Source organism: Gymnoscopelus microlampas, assembly GCF_963454915.1.
Source record: "Gymnoscopelus microlampas genome assembly, chromosome: 13".
Taxonomy (NCBI): Eukaryota; Metazoa; Chordata; class Actinopteri; order Myctophiformes; family Myctophidae; genus Gymnoscopelus; species Gymnoscopelus microlampas.
Window position 1 is genome coordinate 49,257,437 of NC_139950.1, and position 26,681 is coordinate 49,284,117.

The 26,681-nt window shown below is 40.8% G+C and overlaps 1 protein-coding gene across 2 annotated transcripts; it reads left to right on the forward strand.

Annotated features, from left to right (window-relative positions):
- Positions 1-26,132, forward strand: vstm4a (V-set and transmembrane domain containing 4a). 2 transcript variants are annotated; one of them, XM_084076975.1, is made up of 9 exons: positions 1-131; positions 198-315; positions 3,607-4,107; positions 20,037-20,090; positions 20,414-20,521; positions 21,361-21,394; positions 22,402-22,541; positions 23,230-23,297; positions 25,345-26,132. In XM_084076975.1, exons 2-9 carry the CDS (start codon positions 267-269, stop codon positions 25,531-25,533), a joined length of 1,143 nt encoding a protein of 380 aa, XP_083933101.1. In that variant the 5' UTR covers positions 1-131; positions 198-266; the 3' UTR covers positions 25,534-26,132. The 2 variants fall into 2 exon arrangements, with proteins under 2 accessions (XP_083933101.1, XP_083933100.1); XM_084076974.1 differs by having other exon boundaries at positions 12-315.
- Positions 26,133-26,681: the final 549 nt, after the last annotated feature.

Here is a 26,681-nt window from a genome sequence, read left to right on the forward strand (position 1 = left end):
GAAGAAAGAGAGCGGCCGAGTTAATGGTGGTGGCTGTCTGTGTGTGTGAGTGAGTGTGTGAGTGTGTGTGTGTGTGTGTGTGTGTGTGAGTGAGTGTGTGAGTGTGCGTGTGTGTGTGTGTATGTATGTGTGTGTGTGTGCGTGTGTGTGAGTGTGTGAGTGAGTGAGTGAGTGTGTATGTGTGTGTTTGGATGTAGCTGCTTGTGTAAGTGCTGTTGTTGTGTAGTTGTGTGTGTCTGGGTTTATGGATTCGCTGACTGAAGAAAATGTATTTCTCTATAGTGATCCTAGTCCTGACTAAAGCTCTGTGCAACGGTAAGTCTTTATTTTTATTATAATAATAACAATGCAAAAAGTATAGGGAAGAACTCAGAGAAAGAAGAAGAGGGGAGTGCAAAAAATACATCAAAGTTAAAGAAGTGCAAAAGGATGCAAAATGCTAACTTCATCACTGTACTGTATGTACATAAAGAAACAACAGCCGGGACTTTGGAACTTTCTAAAGAATCATTCTGTACTGCTGCAAGTTAACTAAAACTCACCACTTAACACTGATGCTGGTTAGAACAGAATCTGTGCATGAACTCTATCATGTTTGTGGGACACGGTGTACAGTCAGTGTTAATGCAGTTACATCTTCCATAAGAACGCAGATGGTGTTGTGTAACGTACATTTAAGGTTTACATTATTGTTACTGTAACACTGTCTCTCTACAGCCATGCTGTACCTGCATCATGCATGAGACCGGGGTCTTGCAGCTTGTCTCTCCATCAGTTGACCCTTACGGGGTCTGTAACTCTGAGAGCGTACCAATGGAACCAAATGGACCCGTAAGGGTCCATTTGGTTCCATTGGTACGCTCTCAGAGTTACTTAAAAACTTGAGGATTGTGTCATGGTGTTGTGTTGTAGTTGCTCCTGTCTGTGTGTGTGTTTGTTTGTTAGTGTAATTAAGTATGTGTGTGTTTGTTTAGCGAGGTAACTTGAGACGGGCCGTGGGCTGTCCTGAAGATTAACCTAAATCATCCTAAAGGGTCAAAGGTCAACCCTAATGGGGTCTTAATGATTAAAAGAAAAAAAGGTTCCATTCATGCTCTTACAGACCCGCGAGGAGGGTCCATTTCGACCCCTTTTGGTATAGGCCCCCCGGACCACACGTTGAGAAACGTGTGGTGAAAAGACACCCGTATACCGTTTACCGCTTCACACAGGGACACACAGGGTTTGAGTCCCCCGTCGTTTTGCCGCGGATATATGTCACACAAAAATTGCATGGGACAAACCCCTGAGGGGGGATCTCATCAACCAATGAACACAAACAAGAGCCAGGCAAGAAGGCGGTGCATGCTGCCCGGCTGGCTGGCTGGCTGGGGGGGTCCCCAGATGGTCCCTGTTATCTTGTCGGGTTTCTGTTTCAGGGGGCTACGGTGCTGGAGATAAATGTCTCCCACCTGTAGGGGAGCCTCTCTCGGCCATATTACTCCCAGACTTGCTGTCTCCAGCGGAGGAGCCCTGACCCAGCTGGCTAGAAAACAGATTAAACACACTAGTACCTCTAAACAGCTGTCCCCCCCCCCCCCTTTGTAAGTACAAGTGAATATACACCAGGGTTACTGTATTATTATTGGCTGATTGGAAACATTGGAACCAAAACAAACGCAGTCTTGACTTCTTTATGCTTTCTAGTGATTACAGGATTACATTCCAAGCTGGTGATTTCACTAAAAACTACACAGAGCTGCTACAGACTAGTATAGAAGCTAGATGTGCATTTCATTAGAATGTGAGCTCCACAAAGCGAATACGAACCTATTGTCTAAATCATGGGTCTTCAACAGGGGGGTCCTCAGAGTTACTACAGGGGGGCCATCAACATTTTTGTGTGATATGATTTTTTTTTCTCTTCACATTAACCACCATTGAACCCTAACATAACTTTTCTGAGGAGAACTTTAGCCAAAAATAGCCGATCTACAAGCTCACTGTGAGCTTGTAGATCGGCTATTTTTGGCAAAGAGGGAAAAAAAGAGCAGACCAAGTAAACAAAAAAGTTCTGAAACACAATTTTATACAATATAGAGGGGGTCCCTGCTTCATCTCTCTCTCAGCTAGGGGGTTCCTTGGCCAGAAAACGTTGAAGACCCCTGGTCTAAATCATGGGTTCTCAAAGTGGGGTCCGGGGACCCCAAGATGTCCTTGGGGGTGTTCCAGGGGGTGATCAGCAAATTGTGTGCAAATCTTTGAAAGCGAACATTTGTGACTCAAATCGTTGCTCCTGGGGGTCCCTGGAACAAAACATTTTGAGATGGGGGTTCGTGGCCAAATACATAACATTTTTGGGGTCCTTGACATGAAAACGTTTGAGAACCACTGGTCTAAATGCTATGATTTGAAATAACGTCTTGCACATTAGGCATTTTCTTTTCAAAGGCCAAAACACTGAATACACAGTATTCTATCATGCAGAACATAGGAAATGGGTTTTGTTTTATAATCCTGCCCACAACAGTGGGTGGCATGGTATTGTAATTGGTCCTGTCTGTTTGTGTGTTTGAGTTCTGTATTTATGTGTTTGTTTGTTTGTTAGAAAGATAACTTGAGAAGGGCCGGGCGGATTTTCATGAAACTCGGGTGGGCTGCCCTGAAGAGAGGATTAGCCTAAATCATCCTAAAGGGTCACAAAGGTCAACCCTAAATTAGGTGTTGCGTGCACAGACACTTAGGGTCTGCGTTTTCCGGATGCTTTAATTCTATAAGTGTTCTTCTTGTGTACACCGTAAAATCCTGTGAATTTAACTCTGAAGAATACAAAAAAGGGTCCATTTGGTTCCATTTGTACACTCTGGACAGACTCAGTATGTACTTGCAGGGGTCATCGCCATGCTGGCTTGTGGTGGACATTTTTGTCAAAATTCACGGACATGAGTGGACAATATATCACCAGAAACACATATTCCTCTAGCCCTGAATGACCATAGCAGGTCTGTAACTCTGAGAGTGTAAAAATGGAACCAAATGGACCCGTAAGGGTCCATTTGGTTCCATTTGTACACTCTCAGAGTTAAGGTGGTCCTTGCAAATAAAACATTTGAGAACCCACTAGTACTAGTTGGACTCCTACTGTAATATGCCATAGAGTCGCAGTAAATATGTGTCATACATATTCTGAAGAAAACCTGGAGACTTGACATTCAGTAATTGGGTCTTATGATCAAAATGAGAACATTATAATGTTTTTTAGAAAAAAAAACATTATAAAATTTGCCACGGACAAGACCAAGTCTTTGCCACGGACACATATTGATGTAGCCTGGAAACCAGACGAATCTGCCATCGCAATTTTGTTTTTGGCAGATTTGGTCTGGCGCCGCTCAGTTGCGATTGGATTTCACTCCCTCCGAAGTAGTGAGGGACCAATCAGGGCCCAGTATGCAAATATGGGGTGGGTATATCACCAGAGGCATTTTTTTGATTGGCCCCTTGTAAATGCAGGTTCCACACAGAGATTCCAGACTAATATCTACGCAGTGACATTAGTCTGGCCATGCCAGGCTAGTATCGATGACCCCTGTGTACATGATGTAATGTGTGTCCTCTCGTCAACAGAGATAAGCGACGCCCTGAACGTGACGGTCACCCCCGGCCCCCTGGCGTCGGCGCCGGCGAGCGACAACGTCACGCTGTCATGCCTTGTGTCGCAGAGGAAGAGGAGCAGCAGCTTCCTGGTCCTCCGCTGGTTCTTCACTCCTCCTTCATCATCGGCACATCCCACGCTCTCGCCGCCTCTTCCTTCCCCTCCCTCTCCTCCTCCTCCTCCTCGTCCTCCCTCGGCGGCGCCTCCGTCCCACCGGCCCCCGGAGCTCCTCATCGTCAAGATGGGGATGAAGAAGATGAAGTTCTACGGGAACTACACGCGCCACTTCCCTCAGCCCAAGTTCCGTCTGTACGAGGACAGCGAGGGAGGGGGCGGGGAGGTGTATCGGCTGCTGATCCTCAACGTCACCCTGAGGGACCAGGGCTGGTACACCTGCAGAGTGCAGGAGATACGCAAACACCGCAACACCTGGAAGGCGGCGTCCAACGGTACCGGCGCCACACATCTCACAGGTAAACCAACCAGGGCCGGGTTTCTGCTATATAGGCCCCGCCCCGTCTGTGACCTCAGTCATTGCTGTAGCTCGGGACTCTGTGACATAGTGTCACATAGGACCTTTACCACCAAAATAACTTAAGTTCTACAACTGGTTCCATTCTAGATTGTTGGAAACTTGACGCTTTCACGGAACTGGCTGCGAACCGGCTTGCGTTTCCACCAGTTTTAAGCAGAACTAACACGTCACGGATTCGACACGTTGTAGGATTCGAGGTTGTAGGTCGGCTATTTTTGGCGCGAGACACCGTCATGTCGTGAAATAGTAATTAGGCTTTATCATCCATAATCCACATTTAACACGGAAGCTTGTTCCCGCTCAGCAGCGAATCAGGAACAAAACAAGCTTCATCGTTGAATTCTGTGCAGGCTGTCACAAACACAGATTTAAACAGTTGTTTCACTGTTTCATCATTTTACCACCCCATTTTTACATTTTAGCCCCATTTGTGGGTCAAGACCTTCACATTTGGGATACGACATTGGAACAAATGTAAAGAAATAGCTTTATTTGGATGAGTTCTACAGTATGTGACTATGAGATTCTATTGATTCCAATGGAAGAGTGAACGTGAACACAGCTTCTGAACTATTCTTTAGCCCCATGGTCACTGAACTAAATATTGGACCCGATCGTCACAAGATACTCAATCTTCCCAAGCTTTTCATACTAAAATGGCTTTATTTCACAGAGAGACAAATCAGGAGAAAATCTAATCTATTATCATCGACCTTTCTCTGTCCTAGCAACACTCTCCCGTGGGATCTAGCACCAGTAAACACTGGACGTTTGTGAGATCAGATCATTGCGCCAGATCATTGCGCCCACTCTAGTGGCTCCAGTTGGGATGGAGTATATTTAATAATTGAATATCTTTGGTCTCAATCACAACGATAGCATACATTTACATGCCCTTGCTTTACACAACTGATATAGTTGAGTGTTGGAGACTGGAGGTCACCCATCCAGCTGTTTCCTGAACACACCCCCAACATCCAGGACTCACATACCTCTGTCTGTTTGTAGGCTTTAGTCAGGTGATAGAGTCACTCGTTTTGATTTATTTAACCACTTAAGCCCTGTATATACTGTGTCGTAACTACGAATAGCAGACATATCGACAAGCTCACAACGCCATCGTATTGCCACGCTATGTGAGCTTGTAAGATAAGGAATAAGGATGCCAGGTAGAAAGTGGTTAATAACCACTTAAGCCCTAAATACTGTACTTCTTATAGGTACTACTACAAATAGTGACAATAGCAGATTGACAAGCTCACATGCGTTGTGAGCTTGTAGATCATTTTTTAAAAGCTATTTTTTTAATACAATAATGTTTTCAAAGGTTTTCACAAAGTTGACAAATTTGCCCAAAATATGGACTCCAGGGCTAATGTGGTTAACATACTGTACTTTTGTTTTAAATAAAATTGTTAAGTTGTGTCATGATCAGACATATATACATCAAACATTTCCCAAAAGGAAAGGCATGTATATTTAATTCAGTCTGTCCAAAAGTAGGGATAAAACAAATCGATTCTCCACTGGCCATAAGAAGGGATTATCAGCGAGGATAGCAGAAGCATGACCCCCCCGCCCCCCCCCACACACACACACACACACAGTTATCATTACAGCAAAAAAAAACGTCCTCTTTGACAGAATCTGGTGGCCAGCCTTGAGACCTCTGTTTACCGTCTACCCCAAAACCATGATGTTAATCAACCTCACCAACCACATAACACAAGACTATACCAGAGCAGTGTTCGAGGGGAAAATTACATTACTAACTATTTGCCATAAATTTCCTATATCCACCAGAGTACGGCTGTGTTGTTGTTGGTTCCTGCTGAAACCGGGGGGGAATAAACTAAACAAGTTCCATGGTGCAATTTAATTCACAAGTAAATCTTTTATCCTGAGGATTGTTAAAGTAGGTTTTTGTCCTTATCACCCATATGTATAGATACCAATGCAGGGCGAAACATCACATCAGTATGTATACAAAGTACCAGTAACTTTCAAAGGCGACAAAGAAAAAAACAGACTCAGGACACAGGCAGCCATGGATGTAATTAAATATCTTGTATTCAGACAGAGAGAGTGGAAGGTTACAGTATCACAGTGGTAGGCCTCATCGGTCGTCGTCTCTCTCTGCCATTAAACAGAGAAAGCACTGGTCTTTAACAGCGTCCGTTAACATAAACATATGACATCATTGAAGATACATCAAGCGTCCAGCCGTCAGAGGAGTAGTCCTGCTATTGGTGGATAGGATGAGTACGTCATCGTCAGATGAGGATGATGATGGTAGATGATGAAGATGGTGATGATGGTGTGAGTTTATCTTTGAACAAACAGCGTCGACATGTCTCGAACAACACGTTAGCCTCGGCTCTGACCTGTCTGGTCAGAGGTAACTTCGTGACACTGCGAGAAGGGTTATGCATTTGGAGCAGAACACCGAGATATGGTGTTCTTAAAACAATAGATAACCACAGAAAGGCCTGTAACTAATTTGACCTTGCATAGACAGAGACAGGAGAAATAGGGAGAATAGAGTACATGACAGAATTTAGGCCAAAATGACAGCATTATATTAATTTGACATTTAAAGCAGGTTTAAGACATTAGACAAATTATGATTAATCAAAATATTTCTATCAAGCCTACCTCTTGATCATGATTTGGATAGGGTCAAAGGGCAAGCTGATTGTACCTTGTGACATTATTCAAACCAAACCAGACACAGACAGGCTTACAGTGACTAAGTAAGGACACAGAGATTTCAAATGACCTAAAGGGCAAATGGATTGGAAGTACAAATATATTTTAAGGACTGTATAATTTAAATCGAATTGTAGATTAATAAACCTTACATTGTGACAGAGTGGCTTAATGCCTTTGGAAAAAATAAATGGTTAGTTATGTATTTAATATATAGATATATATTATTAAAAAAATGTAAGGGGTTGTATAAGTTATTAACAGATATTACTTTGAAAGGACTGTATATAATGGTTATTCATTCAATTAGGAAGTAAAACAGGGTTATATTTCATGAGATTTCGAGACACATACGACAAAGTTTTTCCCGGGTATTACCCTTTGTTTAGTGGAGTCGCGTCTAGTTCTCCACCTGCAGCGTTCAGCAACAGCTGATTAACAATTCACATCTCCACTAACAAATAATTTTATTATAATTCAAAAATCTCAGGTAATGTACCGTTCCAAAACAAATCTTTTCAAAATATGTTTAGATTTGATCAATTTTATTTAGCACCTGTTAATGACCCATAGCCCGTTTTGGTTGATAGAGTGAGGGAAAATTGACCAGGCTGACAAGTTTTTGAAATTGGACTTTGACAAGACACCTACGTAACTGATCAAAGACGATTCTGGACAATTCAGATAAGAGAATTACCCCTCCTCGTGTTGAGCTGGTCCAGATACTTTAACAAGTTTTTAAGTATTTAAAATGAAACGGTACACTTCTGACCTGTATTTTTACTTTTTGGTAGTAGGGCTGTGTCTAGCCTTCCACCTGCGGCCTTTAGCAACAGTTGATTAACCATTCACATCCCCACTAACAAATAACTTTACTTTATTTATGGAAAAACTCAGTGGAATGGCCCCAAAACCCAGGAAATACTCCCCGAATGTAATACCTCCTGATTGCATGTATATGGGGTTTATTTTGGTAGGAGGAATCATGTTAATGGATTAAGTAAGTACAACCTGAGTAAATACAAACTGTTTGTGTAATTTTCAAATGTTTTCAATCTAAGTATATTCAGCAAATCAAATCAATTATTCATCTACAAATCTCTCCCCTTGTCACATTCAATGGGGAATGGATGTGACATGGAAAAGAAACAAAATCAGATTTAAACACAATGGGAACATGAAAAATGTAAAAGAAAATATGGAAATATTTATTTGAGGTTCTATTCTGAAGGGTACATTCATTTCCACCGAGCTTAGGACAACTGTGAAAATGAATGACTCTTCACTGATTTATTCTTTTATCCTTCATCTAAACTAAAAACAAACAAATGCATTCCAGGATTCGTATTAATATGTAAATCAGTTGTGGGGTTGTACCCCACTTACCTCCTAGGTCTATTTACAGCAATACGAATTGGCCTGGAACGTGAGGCATACTGTGTTTTGTTCTGAAAATAGACAAACAAAAAAAATGACAGTACAAAAGAAAACAAATAAAGAAATACATATATTCATATATCTATATACATATATATAATAATTTTAAACCTTCCAATACCCTCAGATACCTATAACCATACATGGCGTTACATCGTATGGATACAGAATATATGAAAGAATTATGATAAAAATGTTTAAAATTAAAATATAACAATGACAAAATTAAAATAAACATATTCGTTGCGAAGAGTTAGAGCTAGATAAAGTACATCAAAATAAATTGAAAAGAAAACACAGACTTTGGAAAAAAATAAAATAGCAGATCTACAAGTTTAGTTAAAAATGATCAAATATCTTTAAAACTTTAAATAAAATAATTCTTCTTATTCATCATTAAAATGTTTCCAAAGAATAGTATAAAGAATATTATAATATTGTAATGTATTTAATCTAATATTCACTGATAAGTATTGAATTCAATGGAATGTGTAGAAGTGACGTGGTAAAGTGACGTGACAGGGAAGCTGATACTTCCTGTTGAATGAATTCTGGGTAATTGAGTCAAATGGAGTGTAAGAGAGACCATTAAAGAAAACCAAAAAAATTAGAACTTATTATTTAAGGTATATGTCTATATATATAGACATACCCATACATGAGGCGAGGGAGGGAACTAGAACGGTCAAAATATGGTTACAGAGGTCTGAGTTTAAGATATACAATGAAACCACAGAAAATAATCAGCATTCCTGGGTTGAGTTTATTAGTCGACTTAGTCTGTCTAGCAGACGAATGAGCTCTTGTGATTGTTTAAATCGACCATTTTTTATCGATTAATGGTCTACCACACGTACAATAATTTATGAAAAACATATCCCCGAAAATCAATAATTTGTGAATGCAAGTCGACCAATATTCATAATCCTACAGAGTAAAATAGATATATTAGTTCTCGTGACAAACATTAACACAAAATTAATTTACGCGAATGACGAGGGGTCGCACACTTATCTACACTTGATCACCCTCCCCTGGTGTGAGACCAGCATAATGATTTATACATGTACCTAAAACGTTCTCATCGAACACCCAAAGTTTGGATCGGGGGTTATTCTAGATGATATGATCAGAGGTACACCATAAATCCATATACATATATACATACTCATACAGGGCGGAACCTAGCACAAGTATCTATATATAAATAAAGAACTGGAAATATTCAGAAATGAGAATATCCAGTTGCTTAGTCAAAAACCAGTGAAAAAAATATGGAGGATGTCCAGTACAGATCGTGTGCGGTTAATGTTAATATAACCTTCTTACGTCATTATCCTACACTTTTTCATAGCACAAGAGGGCTGCCCTCACAAAAAATTACCCTGAGCATGTCAGTCAACAACTTGTCAACACATTAACAGCACAAAAGCAACTACGAGCAGCCTAAATGTTTACCGCGGAGAGGAAGGAAGAGAAAAAGAGAGAGAGAGATAGATATATAGTGAAATATTGTATTTTTAAGAACGTTTAGTCTAGAATCTATTTATGGCAGTGGATACGGGCGCTCTAACAGACTATAGTTAAAGTTTGACACGCTCAAAGCCCTGAAAAGATTCCCCGTTCAAAAAGTTTTGAAGAACGAAAATAAATGATGAGTTATATAAGTGACCGTCTAGACCATATTATACAAAGTATATATATTCAAGAATGTTTTTCATGAATTTAAAGGGGGTTATAAAACATTTTAGTTTAAATCAAAATTAATAAAATAACATTAAATCAAAATTAAGGAGTAGTCTGTTCATAAAGTCTTGTTTGTGTAACATAAATGAAACAATATTACAATTAAAAGAAAAAGATTTAACTCTTGAAACGTAATGTCTAATGATTATCACAATCCCTCTTTTGACCCGACATAAAAGTCAGGAAAATGAGCGATTTGACGATAAATGGTATCTTGCAGTTATACCTATATATACACACATACATACATATGCCTGTCGATATACATATACCCACAGATACAAAGAACTACTGGTATTTATATCCATACGTACGCATCCTGCAGGCATCAAGGTAGACCTACTGTACACATACTGTACGTATGTATATATATACAAAAAAACACAGATCTACGATCTATAAAAAATATCTGTATTTAGAAAAAGGTTCACCAAAAGATTCCTTGTAAGCGTTAATCTGATATAAAGGTTAGTGTTGTATTTTTTTTAGCATGAATTCGTTTCGAGGGAGCGAGTTCTACAAGCTACTGTATGCTAGATGCTAGATGACCCCGGAAACAGCAGCTACCGGGGTTTCCCATGAATCGCCCCGGAAGTATAAGCCCGCAATGATTTATGGGAAATGAAGTCATCTAAAAGTTACATAGAAAAATCAGTATTTACAATTATCTGAATTTATGGGGCGTAAACGAGAAAGTTGAATAGTTGACAAAGAGAAAACTTATTCTCTAAGGCAAACTATTTACTGGTTCAATGAATTTAGAACAGAAGGGGGAAAGGAATATAAAATGTATTATTAAGGCTTATTTTTAAAACTCACAATATTAAATGGATTTAATCTACAGTGGTCAAAATAAAACCGGTCAAAGGAAAAAAATCTATATACGCTCAGAAAGAGACAGATAAGATATAGTAATCAATACGAAATCCACCGAAACAGAACGTAGTAACAACAAGCAGTAACCAGTATATAACAAAAGGACTGACTTGTGAATTATACATGTAGGTAAGAAATCGCTGAAAGGACCTTAATAAATGACCACTAGATAAGAGAATTTATGAGACATTAGGAATGTCTTCCCAGGAATATAGGTGATAAAACATTTTTACTTGACTGACTCCCTGGCGGAGCTGTGTTAAACAGTAATTTAAAAACAGGCTTATAATTTATGAGACAAATCGTTCGGTAAAGACAATAAAATAAAATAAATAAAAAGGTATACTCATCAGATCAAGGTTTACATGGAGAAGTTACGTGGAGATCCCAATCACTGGACCATGGTAAAAATAAAAATAAAAAGATATACTCATCAAATCGATGGTTCAGGGATCCTGACCCCGATGGCTGGACCATCTGGAATTTGAGACATGTCGAGAGTCAAGGGGCAAGTCCAAAGGTCCAGCGATCGCGTCCAGGTCCAAAACAAAATAAAATAAAATAAAATGTGATACTGTTCAAAGATAACCTTCATCTGAATAGAAGTGATAAATCGTTACACCCAGGGCTGGTTCGTTTGATACGTATTAAAACATGGTCTGCCAGGGGAAGAGAGTCTGACCGTACAGTTCCGGTCAATAGCTCAGTTCCCCCCGTCCACCCTGTTTTAAACATATCCGGCTTCGATCGGACCAATTGTTAAAGTAGGTTTTTTCCTTATCAACCAGATATATAGATATCGATACATGGCAGTACATCACATCGATATTTAGGCAGCCATTGGATGTAATGAAATATCTTGTATTCAGACAGAGAGAGTGGGAAGGTTACAGTATCACAGGGGTTAACGCATCATCGGTCGTCGTCTCTCTCTGCCATTAAACAGAGAAAGCACTGGTCTTTAACAGCGTCCGTTAACATAAACATATGACATCATTGAAGATACATCAAGCGTCCAGCCGTCAGAGGAGTAGTCCTGCTATTGGTGGATAGGATGAGTACGTCATCGTCAGATGAGGATGATGATGGTAGATGATGAAGATGGTGATGATGGTGTGAGTTTATCTTTGAACAAACAGCGTCGACATGTCTCGAACAACACGTTAGCCTCGGCTCTGACCTGTCTGGTCAGAGGTAACTTCGTGACACTGCGAGAAGGGTTATGCATTTGGAGCAGAACACCGAGATATGGTGTTCTTAAAACAATAGATAACCACAGAAAGGCCTGTAACTAATTTGACCTTGCATAGACAGAGACAGGAGAAATAGGGAGAATAGAGTACATGACAGAATTTAGGCCAAAATGACAGCATTATATTAATTTGACATTTAAAGCAGGTTTAAGACATTAGACAAATTATGATTAATCAAAATATTTCTATCAGTGGCATTAAAAACAAAGCCAGCGTGCTGATGTCATGCACTTCAGAGTTTCTCTAGCTCAGCACCATGGAGCACCTTCTCTTCGTCTTCTCTCGCTGCTCACACACACACTCACACACACACACACACACACACACACACACACACACACACACACACACACACACACACACACACACACACACACACACACACACACACACACACACACACACACACACACACACACACAGATATTGTGGAGTGTGGTTTGGCTGTGTGAGCTCATTGTTTTGAGATGGAAATGCCAGAGGATTGGGGTCAGACTCAGACACAGCCCTCTGCTCTGTGAGCAGCACAAAACGGACCAGGTTGGGAAAACGGGGGGTAGGGGACACTGTGCCCAGTGGTCCTAAGTAACTAAGTACATTTACTCCAGTGCTATACTTAAGTACAATCTTTAGGATGTTTTACTGTACTGGAATATTTCCAATTTTCAATACTTTTACTTCTACTCCACTACATCTCAGAGGCAAATATTGTACTTTTTACTCCACTACGATTATTTGAAAACTTTAGTTACTAGTTACTTTGCAGATATAAATTATTACACTATAGAACATACATTAACCACTTTAGCTCTATTTTATACATAGGCTATTTGTAAATAGCCGATCTACAAGCTCATAACGCGTCTACTGTGAGCTATTCTGTTGTGAGCTTGTAGATCGGCTATTTTCAAACATTTTAGTTCTGTTACTTGTTGTTACTTTTGATACTTTAAGTATATGTTGATGCTAATACTTTTGCACTTCTACTCAAGTAACATTTTGAACACAAGCCGGAGTATTTTTTATATTGTGGTATTTGCTACTTTTACTTAAGTAAAATATCCGAGTACTTCTTCCACCACTGACTGACTGACTGTGCCCTGCATGCGCTGCATGTTCCTGTCAGCGTTTTGGTCTGTCCGTGTGCTAAACCACTTCTGTTGTTTCAATCAGTGTTTCCATTGTAAGAGATGTAGACAGCAAAACGTACTGTATAAGCGTGTAAGATTGTGTGTGTGTGTGTGTGTGTGTGTGTGTGTGTGTGTGTGTGTGTGTGTGCGTGTGCGTGTGCGTGTGTGTGTGTGTGTGTGTGTGTTGCTGCTCAGTGAGGGGATTCCTAGGAAATGCACGGTGAATGCCAGGATAAATGTTTTTTTTTTTTTCTGTGAATAAGTACTAGACGTTCCTCCTCTTTTTTCTCTGGGTGTCGACTGTTGTTGCGGCTCCAGAGGCTCCAAAAGGCCACCGTCACACATGTTTACTGGATGTCAAACAGATCTCCTGTCATAATCAGAGCATATCATCTCTGTCTGATGGAAAGAAACCTCATATGACGCTGTAGTAGTGTTGGTTTCGTCGACTATAACTATGACGAAAAATGTTAGTCGACTACCTTTTTACACTGACAAAAACTACATAAAAACTAAGCTATGAAGACTAAAACTAAGACTAAATATATTCACAATTTCGTCAACAAATAAAAACTAGACTAAAATGTTAGTGAGGGATCTAGTGGAGAAGAGATCCAGTAGAACTAAAAGACGTAGAAGTCATTTTATGTTTGGTTGCGCTCGGGTGTTGCGCTCTGAAAATAGCAGATCTACAAGCTCACAATGCGCCACGCTGCGACGCGTTGTGAGCTTGTAGATCTGCTATTTTCAGCATGCAACCAAGTGTAAAATCAGCCATTACGACAACGCCATCAAGGCACCGCCAACATACATGTTAGTCGACTAAATCAACTGTAGATTTTAGTCGACTATAATCTTATATTTAGTCGACTAAAACTAGACTAAAACTAATACATTTCAGAGGACTAAAATATGACTAAAACTAAATCAAAATTTGCTGTCAACATCAACACTGCGCTGTAGTGTGATCAAGTAGGACGTTAATTTACAAATAAAACACACAAAGTTAGAATTTGGAGATATGAGGTTTCTGCTCCGACAACAGTGACATGACGGCAGGTCACAACTAAACCATTAGAGTCCCTGTTCTGGGGCGACGCGTTGTGAGCTTGAAGATCTGCTATTTTCTATGAATGTCTGCTTATTAAGACATGTTTTAAGAGTTCAAAGGTTCCTCAAAGAGCTTTGACCCAAAAAAAAGGTTCTCTAGAACTATACGAGGAACCATTCACTAGATCAAATGGTTCTTTAGTAGTTGATGGTTCTTTGTGGACAAATATAGCCTTTTAAAGAACCATTTAAGAACCATTATGTTTCTGTGTGCATCAGGACATTGTAATGATCAGAGCAATAACCCACCTATAATATATTATCTCCCAGACTGCCTCCCCAGTCAGAGTTCAGGGTTTGAATGTATGCAGAAATATGTGCAGGACACAATTTGCATACAGATGTGAGGGGACCTAATTGAAGTGACTACATTAAAAAAAAGAAAAAGAAAAAGATCACCCTCTCCCCTGGGCCAATGTTGACACCCGTGCCTAAGGTTGCCCTACCCCTGATTTAAATGGTAAAACGTCCCCCCTGTTGTCTTTTTACACATTGAACCCTGCCTGTATAACAGCCTGTATAAAAGTGCATTTTTGTATTTGACTGGATGTAATTTCCACAGAGTCAAACGGGCTCAAGTCAGCAGCTATATGACAAGCAGACAACGCCCTGCCCTGCATACGGGGCAAAACGTCCCGCTCTGCTAAAAGCCACACAGACCTCAGGCATCTCCGACATGCGTGGACCACAGGAACACAAACACCAGAGCCCAGAGAGATGATGATGAGGGCAAACAAAGAGGAGGGAAACAAAGTTTAGAGAAATGTGCAAATCCGCCTGGAACCCCTCTGTCTGTGGGAACCCCACAACAAAGACTGAAGGCCTGCTGAGAGAGAGCCCACTCACTCTCTCAGCAAGAGAGCGAGGGGGACGTCAGAGATGAGAAGGCCCACTCTCTCTCTCTCTCTCTCTCTCTCTCTCTCTCTCTGGACATCATCGCAGAGAGAGTGGAGACAATCCTCTCTCGCCCACTCGCATTTTTTGTTAGTTTTTTCACTTAAAAGTTCCATGACATCAAATTTATATTTTGTTTTATTTTCAGGGTTCTTTTAGTTTTTATGACCTCAATTAGACCCTGAACTTTGAACATTAAGTGGATTTTCTGTGGTCTGGGGTTTTCTGAATAATTGGGCTCTGAAAAGCGCTGTGATTGGCCCGTGGACTTTGATGTCACAGTCCATTAATCCCGCCCCCTCTCCTCACAACACAGAGAGAAAAAAAACTGCCGTGGCTCACTGGAGTGGATTTGTCAATTAAAACCTTTTAAAACACGTTTGAAGGACCATGATGAAGACTTCTAATGTTTTGTAAACCAGCATGTCATGAAACCTTTAAGTAAAAGTAGAAATACCACAATGTGAGCTTGTAGATTGGCTAATTTCGAGTTGACAAAAGTATAAAATAAGGCTTTAATTGGTTAATGTATGTTTTGTCATAATAATCTAAGTGAGCAAAGTAGCTATAGTAACTAAAGATGTCAAATAATTGTAGTGAATTTAAAAGTACAATATTTGCCTCAGAGATGCAGTGGAGTGGAAGTACAAAGTATATTAAATCTCAAAATATTTTGAGATGGGGGTCCACGGCCAAATACATATCATTTTGGGGGTCCTTGACATGAAAAGGTTTAAGAACCACTGCTGTACTACATTTTGAGGCCCCCCTCAAAAACGAGATGATGCATCTCAAGGGGGCTTATCCTCTAACAGAAGTGTGTTAATAAAAATCAAGTACAGTACTTTAGTAAATGTACTTATGTACTTATGTAGTTGCCTTCCCCCCACTGGACATCGTAGGGAGAGAGAGAGAGAGGGGGGGGCAGTCAGTCAATCCTCTCTCGCCCAGCACTCGCCCGTCTCAGATGACCGACATCTGACCAACTTCACTCTAGGAGCCAAAATGCTGGCTAACTGCTTAGCCGCGCGTTTCTAAAAGCGGAGCCATGGAGCGACACACGCACAGCCCTCTTTAACCCATTAAGACGGGGAACGCATAGACTAAAAAAATATATATAGCTTACAGATCTGCTATTTTTTTTTTTAAATCATGAAAATGTGTGCAAAAGTGAAAAAAATTAACTCAAATCTTTGCTTCAGGGGATTCTACAAATGTCTTCTAAATTCGAACAGTTTTTTTTTTTAACTTATGTTGCTATTAATAGTATAGTGGTTCTCAAACATTTTCATGTCAAGGACCCTCAAAATGATATGTATTTGGCCGCGGACCCCCATCTCAAAATATTTTGTTCCAGGGACCCCCAGAAGCAAAGATTTCAGTTAAGAAAGTTCGCTTTAAAAAATAAATATATTATGGAAAGATTTGCACAAATTTTCACTGTTTTTCAAAAATAGCAGATATACAAGCTCATAGCGCGGCAAGCCCAAACTCAAAGTATAAAATTATGGTTAAAGTGGTCACACAGATGCGTTCCCGGTCTTAACGGGTTAAAGATCCTGACGTAAGCCCCCTCTCTTACATCAGATCTCATAAGAGCAAAGGATGGAGCCCCCCCGCCCCCCCCCCCTAGGGACCACTGCTTCAGAGTCTGTTTTATGTCTTCCTGCCAGGATTATGTTTTTTTCACCGAGGGGGGTTATGTTGTCTAAATAAAGACAGCTGGAAACGGGGTTAAAGGACCCCAGAGTGCCTAATAATTCATTCTTGAAAATGACAAGGGCAGATGGTGTACAATACAATACACATACAGGGATTTCCTTCACTTGATTTAGTCAGTTTCATGGGTGCCTGTCGGAGTGTAGTGGTCTTATATACTGTATATCTTCTCTGTTGGGTGGAAAACTCATATGTCCTAAACTGTTATTTTACGAAAAATCACAAGTTAGAATATGTAGAGATAGTTAAAGTTAATAAAACATCAACTGATGCACAAACTTGGACACATCATCAGTTGTTGTTTCCTGGAGTCACTGGATGTTTTGGGTCTTGCAAACAGACACCCTCCTCCAGGCGACCCGACCGAGGCTGATCAGACCCCCCGGCATGTGTCCAAGAAGTGGCATGCTATACTGCCCCCACTGTCTCTTGGGGGTAGTTAGAGACAGTGCTAATTAGAGGTTATAGGGTTCGCCTGGCACTATAGCCAGACTGACAACACGGATCCACTCATGTGTGAATGGGCAAATGTGAATCCATGCCATCAGTCCGGCCAATGCCAGGCCATGTTAGGTGAGATGTTGCAGCAGGTGTTGGTGACACTACAGTAGGAGGCTCTAGGCACTGTGGGTTGCCTCCGGGCCTGGCTCCTCCTTCGTCTGACCAGAAGTAGGGGCTTTTCTGTGCGTTGCGTCGTCATCGTTGCTGCTGGGCACAAACATCTCACTCTGCCTTGATTTTTAAACCCTCCTTGCAGGTTTTACCGCAGTCTGTAGCTTTTGGGTTCTTCCTCTCAGAAGAAGTGGTTTGGGCTGCTAACCCTCTCTCCACCCGGGTTACTCGCCGTCTCTCCAGCCGTCCTCTGTCTCTTATATTATACCCTGCTCTGTGTGCTGTAAGCACCTGGCAGCACAGACACATCTGTACAATAGATATAATTCACCTGCTGTCTGACAGAACATCTGTAGAATACACTATATCATCGCTGTTGGACATTTGCCCCAAAAGTAAAGTTTTTTTTCCCCGGACATACAAGGTTTCCACCCGACAGCAAGGATTCTATAGCATAGCTGCGTGTCAGACAGACAGACAGAGTTCAGAGCCAACATCAAACACACCGTTTGATCTGATGAGGACTTGAGCAGGTGCTTCAAGGTCACACATGGTCTGGTAGCTTCCATCACTGTTGTCTTCTCACAGTATTATGTGAGGCATGTTCCTTACACACAGAGAAATAATGGTTCTTTAAAAAGGCTATATGGTTCCACAAAGAACCATCAACTACTAAAGAACCATTTGATCTAGTGAATGGTTCTTCATGTTCCTCATCTAGTTCTAGAGAAGCTTTTTTTTGTCAAAGAACCTTTGAACTCTTTGAACCAGGTCTTAATAGGCAGACATTCACAACGCGTCGCAGTGCGAGATCTGCTATTTTCGAAAACACATTTCAGCCGGTTGTTGAAGTTTATACGGTTTAAGGGGTTTGGCACCTTTTCTGTGTGTATATCAGTTATATCAGTCAAATTCATACGTATTAGGGCCGTGGAGGCCCATTTGATCATATTTTGCGCCAGGTAGGGGCTAAGAGAAGACTTTTCTTCTCGCTGTATAACACAGTGTCACACTAAAGCATCAAAATTAGCAGATCCACAAGCTCAAAATCTTTTATATCTGCTACTTTTACTATTTGTTTTTTATTTGAATATTGAAAAAAGTAACAGTCTTGGATTAAGACTTATTTTGGAAAATCCAAAACATGGATGCCAGTTTGAAACGGTTCAAAGAAATCAACTCATTTTTGGGGTCATGCATCATGCCATAGATAGAGGCTCTCTGTTCGTCTCACATCGCTTATTGATGCGTACACAGTACACACTACACACAGCGCTCAATGCTCCGTCTTTATTATACGCAGCGGCATTCTGACAACTATCCTATTCATTCTGTTCACATTCAAACTATTCTGAAGTCCACCAACAAAACACAACTACAGCAAAAAGTGGAGCAAACGGGGGAATCACCCCCACACTGTCCAGGACTGGAGACACAGCCAGGCTGTGTGTGTGTGTGTGTGTGTGTGTGTGTGTGTGTGTGTGTGTGTGTGTGTGTGTGTGTGTGTGTGTGTGTGTGTGTGTGTGTGTGTGTGTGTGTGCGTGTGTGCGTGTGTATATGCAAGTGTGTGTTGGGTGCATTTGGCTGATGGTGCAGTAGTCTTTCCTCTCTCTCTCTGCATGTCAGTGGTTTTGGATATTTTGGGAAACCGCAGAGGGGTGTCTGCTGTGTTGTTGGGTCACTGCCCTGTTGGGTCACTGCCCTCAGACAACAGTCATGTACAAAGATACACACAGCCTGCGGTTCCAATCTGTGTCCTCAACCAGGAGCATATTACAATGTGGCAATTATGACATCATCGCCTGATCGTAAATATCAGAGCTGGTTGCAAATATTTTTTGCTAAATTGCTAAAACACCTATTTCTTTCGTACATTACCGCCCTACTTGATCATACTACAAATCTTTGAAAATATATAATCTTTGCTTCTGGGACAAAAGTCCCTGGAACAAAAGCACCACTGATATAGCAGTGGTGCTCCGACTTTTTCATGTCAAGGACCCCCAAAATGTTATGTATTTGGCCGCTGACCACCATCTCAAAATGTTTTGTTCCAGGGACTGAAGCAAAGATTGGAGTAAAAAAGATCGCTTTAAAATAATATCTATATATATTAAACAATTTGCAAAAATAGCAGATCTACAAGCTCATGAGCTTGTAGATTACTGTTTTTTTTAGTTTTTTTTTACCTATGAGCTTGTATATCTACTATTTTTGAATAGCCAAAGAAATGTTAAAATGACACAGATGCGTTCCCGGTCTTAATGGATTAATCACAATTATGCGTATGACAATTAATTGTCAACAAATGCTTTATGGTGGTGACAGCCCTAGTCTTGTATGTATTACTGTGCTGACCTTCTGACCTCTTGTCCTTCCAGTGCACTTTACCCTGGAGGACAGCAGCAGTGAAGGAGTGTGGCGCTTATTTGCAGGTAACTGTCATTAAGAATATTATTCTTGTTGCTATATAGCCCTCCTTCGGCTACATTACCATACCGTTGCTATCGGGGCAGAAACCTCTTATCTCCATATTTTAACGGTTTGTGTTTTTTTGTGTAAATTAACACCCTATACTTGATCACACTACAGCGTAACACAAAAGTAGCAGATCTACAAGCTCAAGCTTCGTCGATCTGCTGCTTTTGAATCCTGAAAAGTAACAGTTTTGGACATGTGAGGTTTCCACCCTGACAGAGACGATATTCACATTAAACTACATGATAGCGTTGTGTGTCTCTCTCTCTCTCTGTCGTAGACGTGTATCTGTGTGCTGTACTCATCTGTTCTCTCGGCCTCCTGTCCATCTTCCTGTTCACCCTGGTCCTGACGGGCCAGTACCTTCATAACAGACACAGGCTGAAAGGTGAGTTCTGATGGGCCAGTACCTTCATAACAGACACAGGCTGAAAGGTGAGTTCTGATGGGCCAGTACCTTCATAACAGACACAGGCTTAAAGGTGAGTTCTGACGGGCCAGTACCTTCATAACAGACACAGGCTCAAAGGTGAGTTCTGATGGGTCAGTCAATACCTTCATAACAGACACAGGCTCAAAGGTGAGAGACCGCCCGCGCCGCTCAACAAAAAAACGGCAGATTTATTTTTTCGCCGAGGTCACGTGATCGGTGATGGAAAAAGTATTCACATTTTTTACTTGAGTAAAAGTATCAATACTGCAATGTAGAAATACTCTGTACGCCTAAAAGTCTGGAATTCAAAATGTACTTGAGTGAAAGTACAAAGGTATTGGTATCAAAATGTACATAAAGTTCCACAAGTAGAAAGTATTCATTATGCAGAATGTCCCATTTCACAAGTTTTCAAATGTATAAATTGTATACAAATCTTGGGAAAATAGCCGATCTACAAGCTCACAATGCGTCGCATCGCGACGCATTGTGAGCTTGTAGATCGGCTATTTTCAAATGGCCGAAATGTATATAGAACTGAAGTGGTTAATGTATGTTTTGTAATAATAATAAAGATCTACAAAGTAGTGGAGTAGAATTAAAAGCACTGAAAACTGGAAATACTCCAGTAAAATAAAAAATACCTCAAAATTGAATTTGTAATTCAACTTACTTTACACCACTGCTCGTGATGAAGTATAATCAGCCCCTAAAGCACAACCGATCAAACATCCATCCATGTCCATTCAGATCAACATGAGTCCAGTTCTAATATTTACCTGTCTTCTCCACAGCTAGTTATCTGCTGGTCAAATGTCCCGAAAGCAGGTGAGTCCTTATCTTATAAAGCTATGTCCAAACTGTCATCTCAAATCAGATTTTTGGCCTATTCCAGAATGGAATCAGATTGGTTTTTATCAAGTCTGAACAGCAAAAACAAAAAAACATCTAGAAACAGATTTTTGCAAATGAGATTTGAACTACATTCCTAGGTGGTTTGAAATGCTGTTAAAATCTGATTTCTAAAGGTTGTCTCAGTCTGGATATTCAAACACTGAAGCCTGATTTATGGTTCCTTGTACGACAGTGTCACACACTGAAAATAGCCGATATACAAGCTCACAACGTGTCGCAATATGATTTATTTAAATTGGTTTGCCGATGAATGCATCAGCTTTTATGTACTCTGAGGGAGCACGCTTCACCCCAAATAATAGGGGGCTTTCGAAAACCCCATAGCACATAAAAGTAGATCCAAAACAACAGGTAGTAGCTGGGGTGGAGGAGGGTGAGCAGCAATGTAATAAACAGCAGCAGAGACAGCAGTAAGCAGCAGGCAGCAAATCGGGACTGTATACTAGTGACTTTTCTGTTTTCGCTCTACATTAAAAAAGCACAACGCATTGTGAGCTTGAAGATCTGCTAAACTATCTGTGAAAGTTTTCCCCAGAATGTGGATGCTGGGATTTAAGTGGTTAATCTATTGGGGTGCTCTGTTATACTTACTTAATGTCATTCAGTATGTTATTGGTTGAGAATAGAAGCGTAAGCGGAGACCGACCAATCCACCAGACCACCACCAGCCTGACCACCTCACCACCAGACCAATCACTGGTCGGCCACCAGCAACTTCCCTGAGATTTCCCTCTGAACTTGCTGTTGACCTAATTGACCTAATGCAGATAGGTCAACGGATGTACACAAATCCTAACGATCGTATTCGAGAAACAAACTCGGATTGGGCTGCAGTCTGAACAAAGCCCTGAGAACATACTTGTCAATAAAAGCCTGGAGGAGGTCAATGAAAGGGTTTTTCTTTCCTCTGCCCTCTTCAGCTCAGGAGAGACGGTGACGAGCTCCGTCAGCTCGTCTCCCCGAGCACACAGGAAAGAGACCAGACATACGTCTCACATGAAGGCATCGCCCATGTTACTTCAACTGCCAGAGGAGCCGCCGCCACACATACCAGCTAAAGGTAAATCTGTCTTTGCAAAGTACAAGTAGTAAGTATAGGAACATGATACAACATTATGGCTAAACCAATTTCAAGGCACAAAATGTTTGAAAAGTTTCAAAGAACTTCAATCTGAAAAGCTAATGCAACACAGGGGCCTGCAAAACACCAACCACCCATCTTATGGCAAATGAAGTCATAGAGTAAAACATTTCCAGTTTCTCAAGTTCCAGAGCCCCGAAAAATAAGCCAAATCCACGCAGGAAACACCTCCATGTCTTTGTTTGTTTGCACACGCACACACAACGATGCAATTCCCCTTCCCCTATTCACATGTGCTGGCTGCATAACGTCACCAAAGCTAAAAATCATTAAGTTTCCGTTCCATTGAGTGTAGCAATGGTCTTTCTAAGTGAGCCAACATTGCACAATAGCAGCACCCTGACTCTGTTTGATCTGGATGGCACACACACAACCTTATAGTCTCATTGCACCTGCATTTACCCGACTATTTGGTGTCAGAATGGCTACTGTGATAAAAGGCCATTGCCGTTGAATACTTGAATAAATTATGCTAATTCAAAGCCATTGAAGGCGGGCAAGTCCAATGACTTGGATTTAGCTCCAGTACCACGTTTTTCTGATAGTTCTCTTCCTGGCTGCTATATTCTTTCATCTGAGGTGGGTTTTGTTTGTTCTTGTGTTCCAGTTCCCATCGCTGCACAAAGACCACGGAAGCCCAGACGCTTAAAGAACCAGTCCAAGAGATCTGTTCCTGTAAGATTTCTGTTATTATATTATTTTAGTGTACTTTAACACTCTGGGAGTGTGTGCAAAATGTAACACGTGGTTACATATCGTTGCTGTCGGGGCGGTAAACCTCTTATCTCCGTATAATAATTGATTGTGTTTTTTCTTAAAGGGATAGTTCACCAAAATATGACTTATTTTCTATCAATTACACGGCCCATGAAGCCTTGAATTCATGGAGATTTTTTTGTTTTTGTCGCATTCCTAATGTAATAATTTGATAACCGGCAGAAAGATCCTAATGGCTCCGGTAGGAGATACAAAGGAGACTCTTTGTGTCTCCTACCGGAGCCGCTGCCGGTCATCAAATTATTGTCTTAGGAATGCAACAAAAAACAAAAAATATCCATGAATTCAAGTCTTCGTGGGGTGACTAATCGATAGAATTATTTTGGGGTGAACTATCCCTTTAAATAAATGCCCTACTTGATCATACTACAGCGTCACACAAAAGTATCAAGTAGCTTTGCGACGCGTTTCGAGCTTGTAGATCTGCTACTTTTGATATTTTTAAAATTTGAATCCTGTAAAGTAAAATGTTTTCTACATACGAGATCTCCACCACGACGGAGCCGATATGTACACTCTTAGAGTTACAAAAAGTATAAATTAAACACTGTGTATTTTACTGTGAGAGATTCTGTGCAGAATATTTTTTCGTTTGTGTTTTTGTCACGTTTTGAATCGGGTTTACAGAGTTACAATGCAACGGGGGAATTACAGTAGCACTCACAAGCGCTCTTGATTGTCTACAGAAGTTTATTGCTGTCTGTCTTCCTCATACAGTTATGACACTGATTAATTCTGTTTAGGTGTTTCGCTTCTCAAACACAATCACTCACCATGCTTTATTTTATCTATATTTATTCATATATTTACAGTAACATGTCATCAAAGTAGACATGAGGTAAATACATATTTGAATCAATCATATATCTATTTATTATGTATTTTTTCTAGTAAATTTGCAAGTGAAATTAATCTACTTAATTTGTCCGGTAACTCGACATGGCTGATTCTGATTGGCTAAGAGTGGGAGTCTTTGCACGGGACCATATTGATTGGATTAGCACGGCTCTGAGGATCTGAAGGATATTGGAGAAGGGCTTCTATTGTACACATGTTTTTTCTTCTAAAGTGAATGTTCCAAAAAGTTTGTGCGAGGGCCTGTAAACACATACTTTCTGCAAATGAAAACCACTCGGCGACATAAAGGACCAGCATCTACTATTATAGAGAGAGGAATACTATTGATGACTTAGAATTCTAGAATGTTATATATTTGACAGGAGGTTCTCAAAGATTTTCATGTCAAGGACCCCGAAATCGATAGGTATTTATTTGGCCGTGGGACCTCCATTTGAAAGAGAAAACTGAAGATTGAAAAGATTTGTGTTGTTACAAATTAGCTAAATTATTCAAACAATTGCAGATCTACAAGCTCACAATGTGTTGCACGTGATGCATTCTGAGCTTGCAGATACATTTAGTATTTTCAAATACTAAATGTAAAACGGGGTTAAATTGGCTTAAACTGTTCCTCATTTTGCTGCTGACCCCCTGGACCCCCCCCCTGATTTATGACTACTAAAAAGTCACAACTGCAACACTTTGAATCCATATTTACATTTTTATCTGAAGGAAAAGCTGAAATGTTTACGCTCTAAAACAATATTTTTCTCTCTCATCGTATCTCCTGGCTGCATCTCTCTCTCTCTCTCTCTCCCATCTCTCTGTCTTTTTGTCTGTCTGTCTTTCTTTCTCATCTCTCTCTCATGTGTCTGTCTGTCTCTCTCTCTCTCATCTCCCTCTCTCTCATGTGTCTCTCTCTCTCTCCCATCTCTCTTTCGTCTCTTGTGTCTCTGTCTTTTTGTCTGTCTGTCTTTCTCTCTCTCTCTCTCTCATCTCCCTCTCTCTCATGTGTCTCTCTCTCTCTCCCATCTCTCTGTCGTCTCTTTCGTCTCTTGTGTCTCTCTCTTTGTCTTTCTCTCTCCTCCCTCTCTCTCTCTCTCAGCCCAGAGTCTCTACAGAGGACAGTCTGACGTACGCGGAGCTGGAGCTGGTCAGGCCCCTCAGGCCCACGGAGCCCCCCGCGGCCCCTTCCTCCTCCTCCGGCCCCGAGGAGCCCATCGGGGCCTCCTCCTCCTCCTGCGGCTCGGACACTGTGTACGCTCAGATCCTCTTCCAGGAGAGGCAGCTGTAGACGCTGGATGTCAGAGCGTCCCTCCTGTCACACTATAACAAAAAGACTCTATTTATATGAACGTATGGCATTTATTAAAGTGTTTACTTTGTTAAGTAATATACCAGTGGTGGACACAGTACTCCAACCCCCCAGTAGGGGGCTACGTGAGTCAAAGTATAGATAACGTTGCTGTCGGGCTGAAACCTCTTTCTACATTCTAACCTTTTTGTGTTTTTCCTACAGAAATATGGCACAGATTATGTTTTTAAAAAAAGGGCACATAATCGCATATTTCCACGCAAACTTCCTGCACATTTCTCAACATTTTGAAACTTTCCGCATATTCCTCGCAACTTTTCACATATTTCACATATTTTGCAACTTCCCGCATATTTCCCCACATAAAATCACATAAAACTCTGCACATTTCGTAACTTAACGCATATTTCACATATTTCGCAACTTCCCGCAATTTCACCGCATAAAACCACATAAAAACCCTCCATATTTCATCGCAAAATCAAGGATTATAGCCTACAAAATCAAGGATTTTTGACTGTGTTTTTCTACAGGGTGTAGTAAATGAACGGCCCACATGATCACACTACAGCGTCACACAAAAGCATCAAAAGTAGCAGATCTACAAGCTCGAAACGCGTCGCGAAGCGACGCGTTTCGAGCTTGTAGATCTGCTACTTTTGCAATGTTTTATTTGAATCATGAAAAGTAACTATTTTGGTTACATACGAGGTTTCCACCCGACAGAGACAATAAACTCCTGGTCAAATATTGTTCGACCACAAGTGAAAGTTGCTTTATGCTTAGATTTGTACTTGAGTTAAAGTAATGGAGTATACTAGCTTTTAAAAAAATACTTAAGTATTCAAAAGTATGCTTTTTTAAAAGACTAGAGCAGGGGTCTTCAACGTTTTCAGGCCAAGGACCCCCTAGCTGAGAGAGAGATGCAGCAGGGACCCCCTACTCTATATTGTATACAATTGTGTTTCAGATTAAAGTTTTTTTTTACTTAGTCTGCTATTTTTTCCCTCTACACCTATAGCCTCTTTGCCAAAAATAGCCGATCTACAAGCTCTCAACGCCTCGCAGCGCGAGGCGTTGAGAGCTTGTAGATCGGCTATTTTCGGCTAATGTTCCCCTGAGAAAAG

Coding starts and splice junctions, on each gene's coding strand:
- vstm4a (XM_084076975.1), top strand. CDS start 267: ATGTATTTCTCTATAGTGATCCTAGTCCTGACTAAAGCTCTGTGCAAC. Junction 4,108..20,036: donor CGGCGCCACACATCTCACAG/GTAAACCAACCA, acceptor TTGTCCTTCCAG/TGCACTTTACCCTGGAGGAC. Junction 21,395..22,401: donor GTCAAATGTCCCGAAAGCAG/GTGAGTCCTTAT, acceptor TGCCCTCTTCAG/CTCAGGAGAGACGGTGACGA.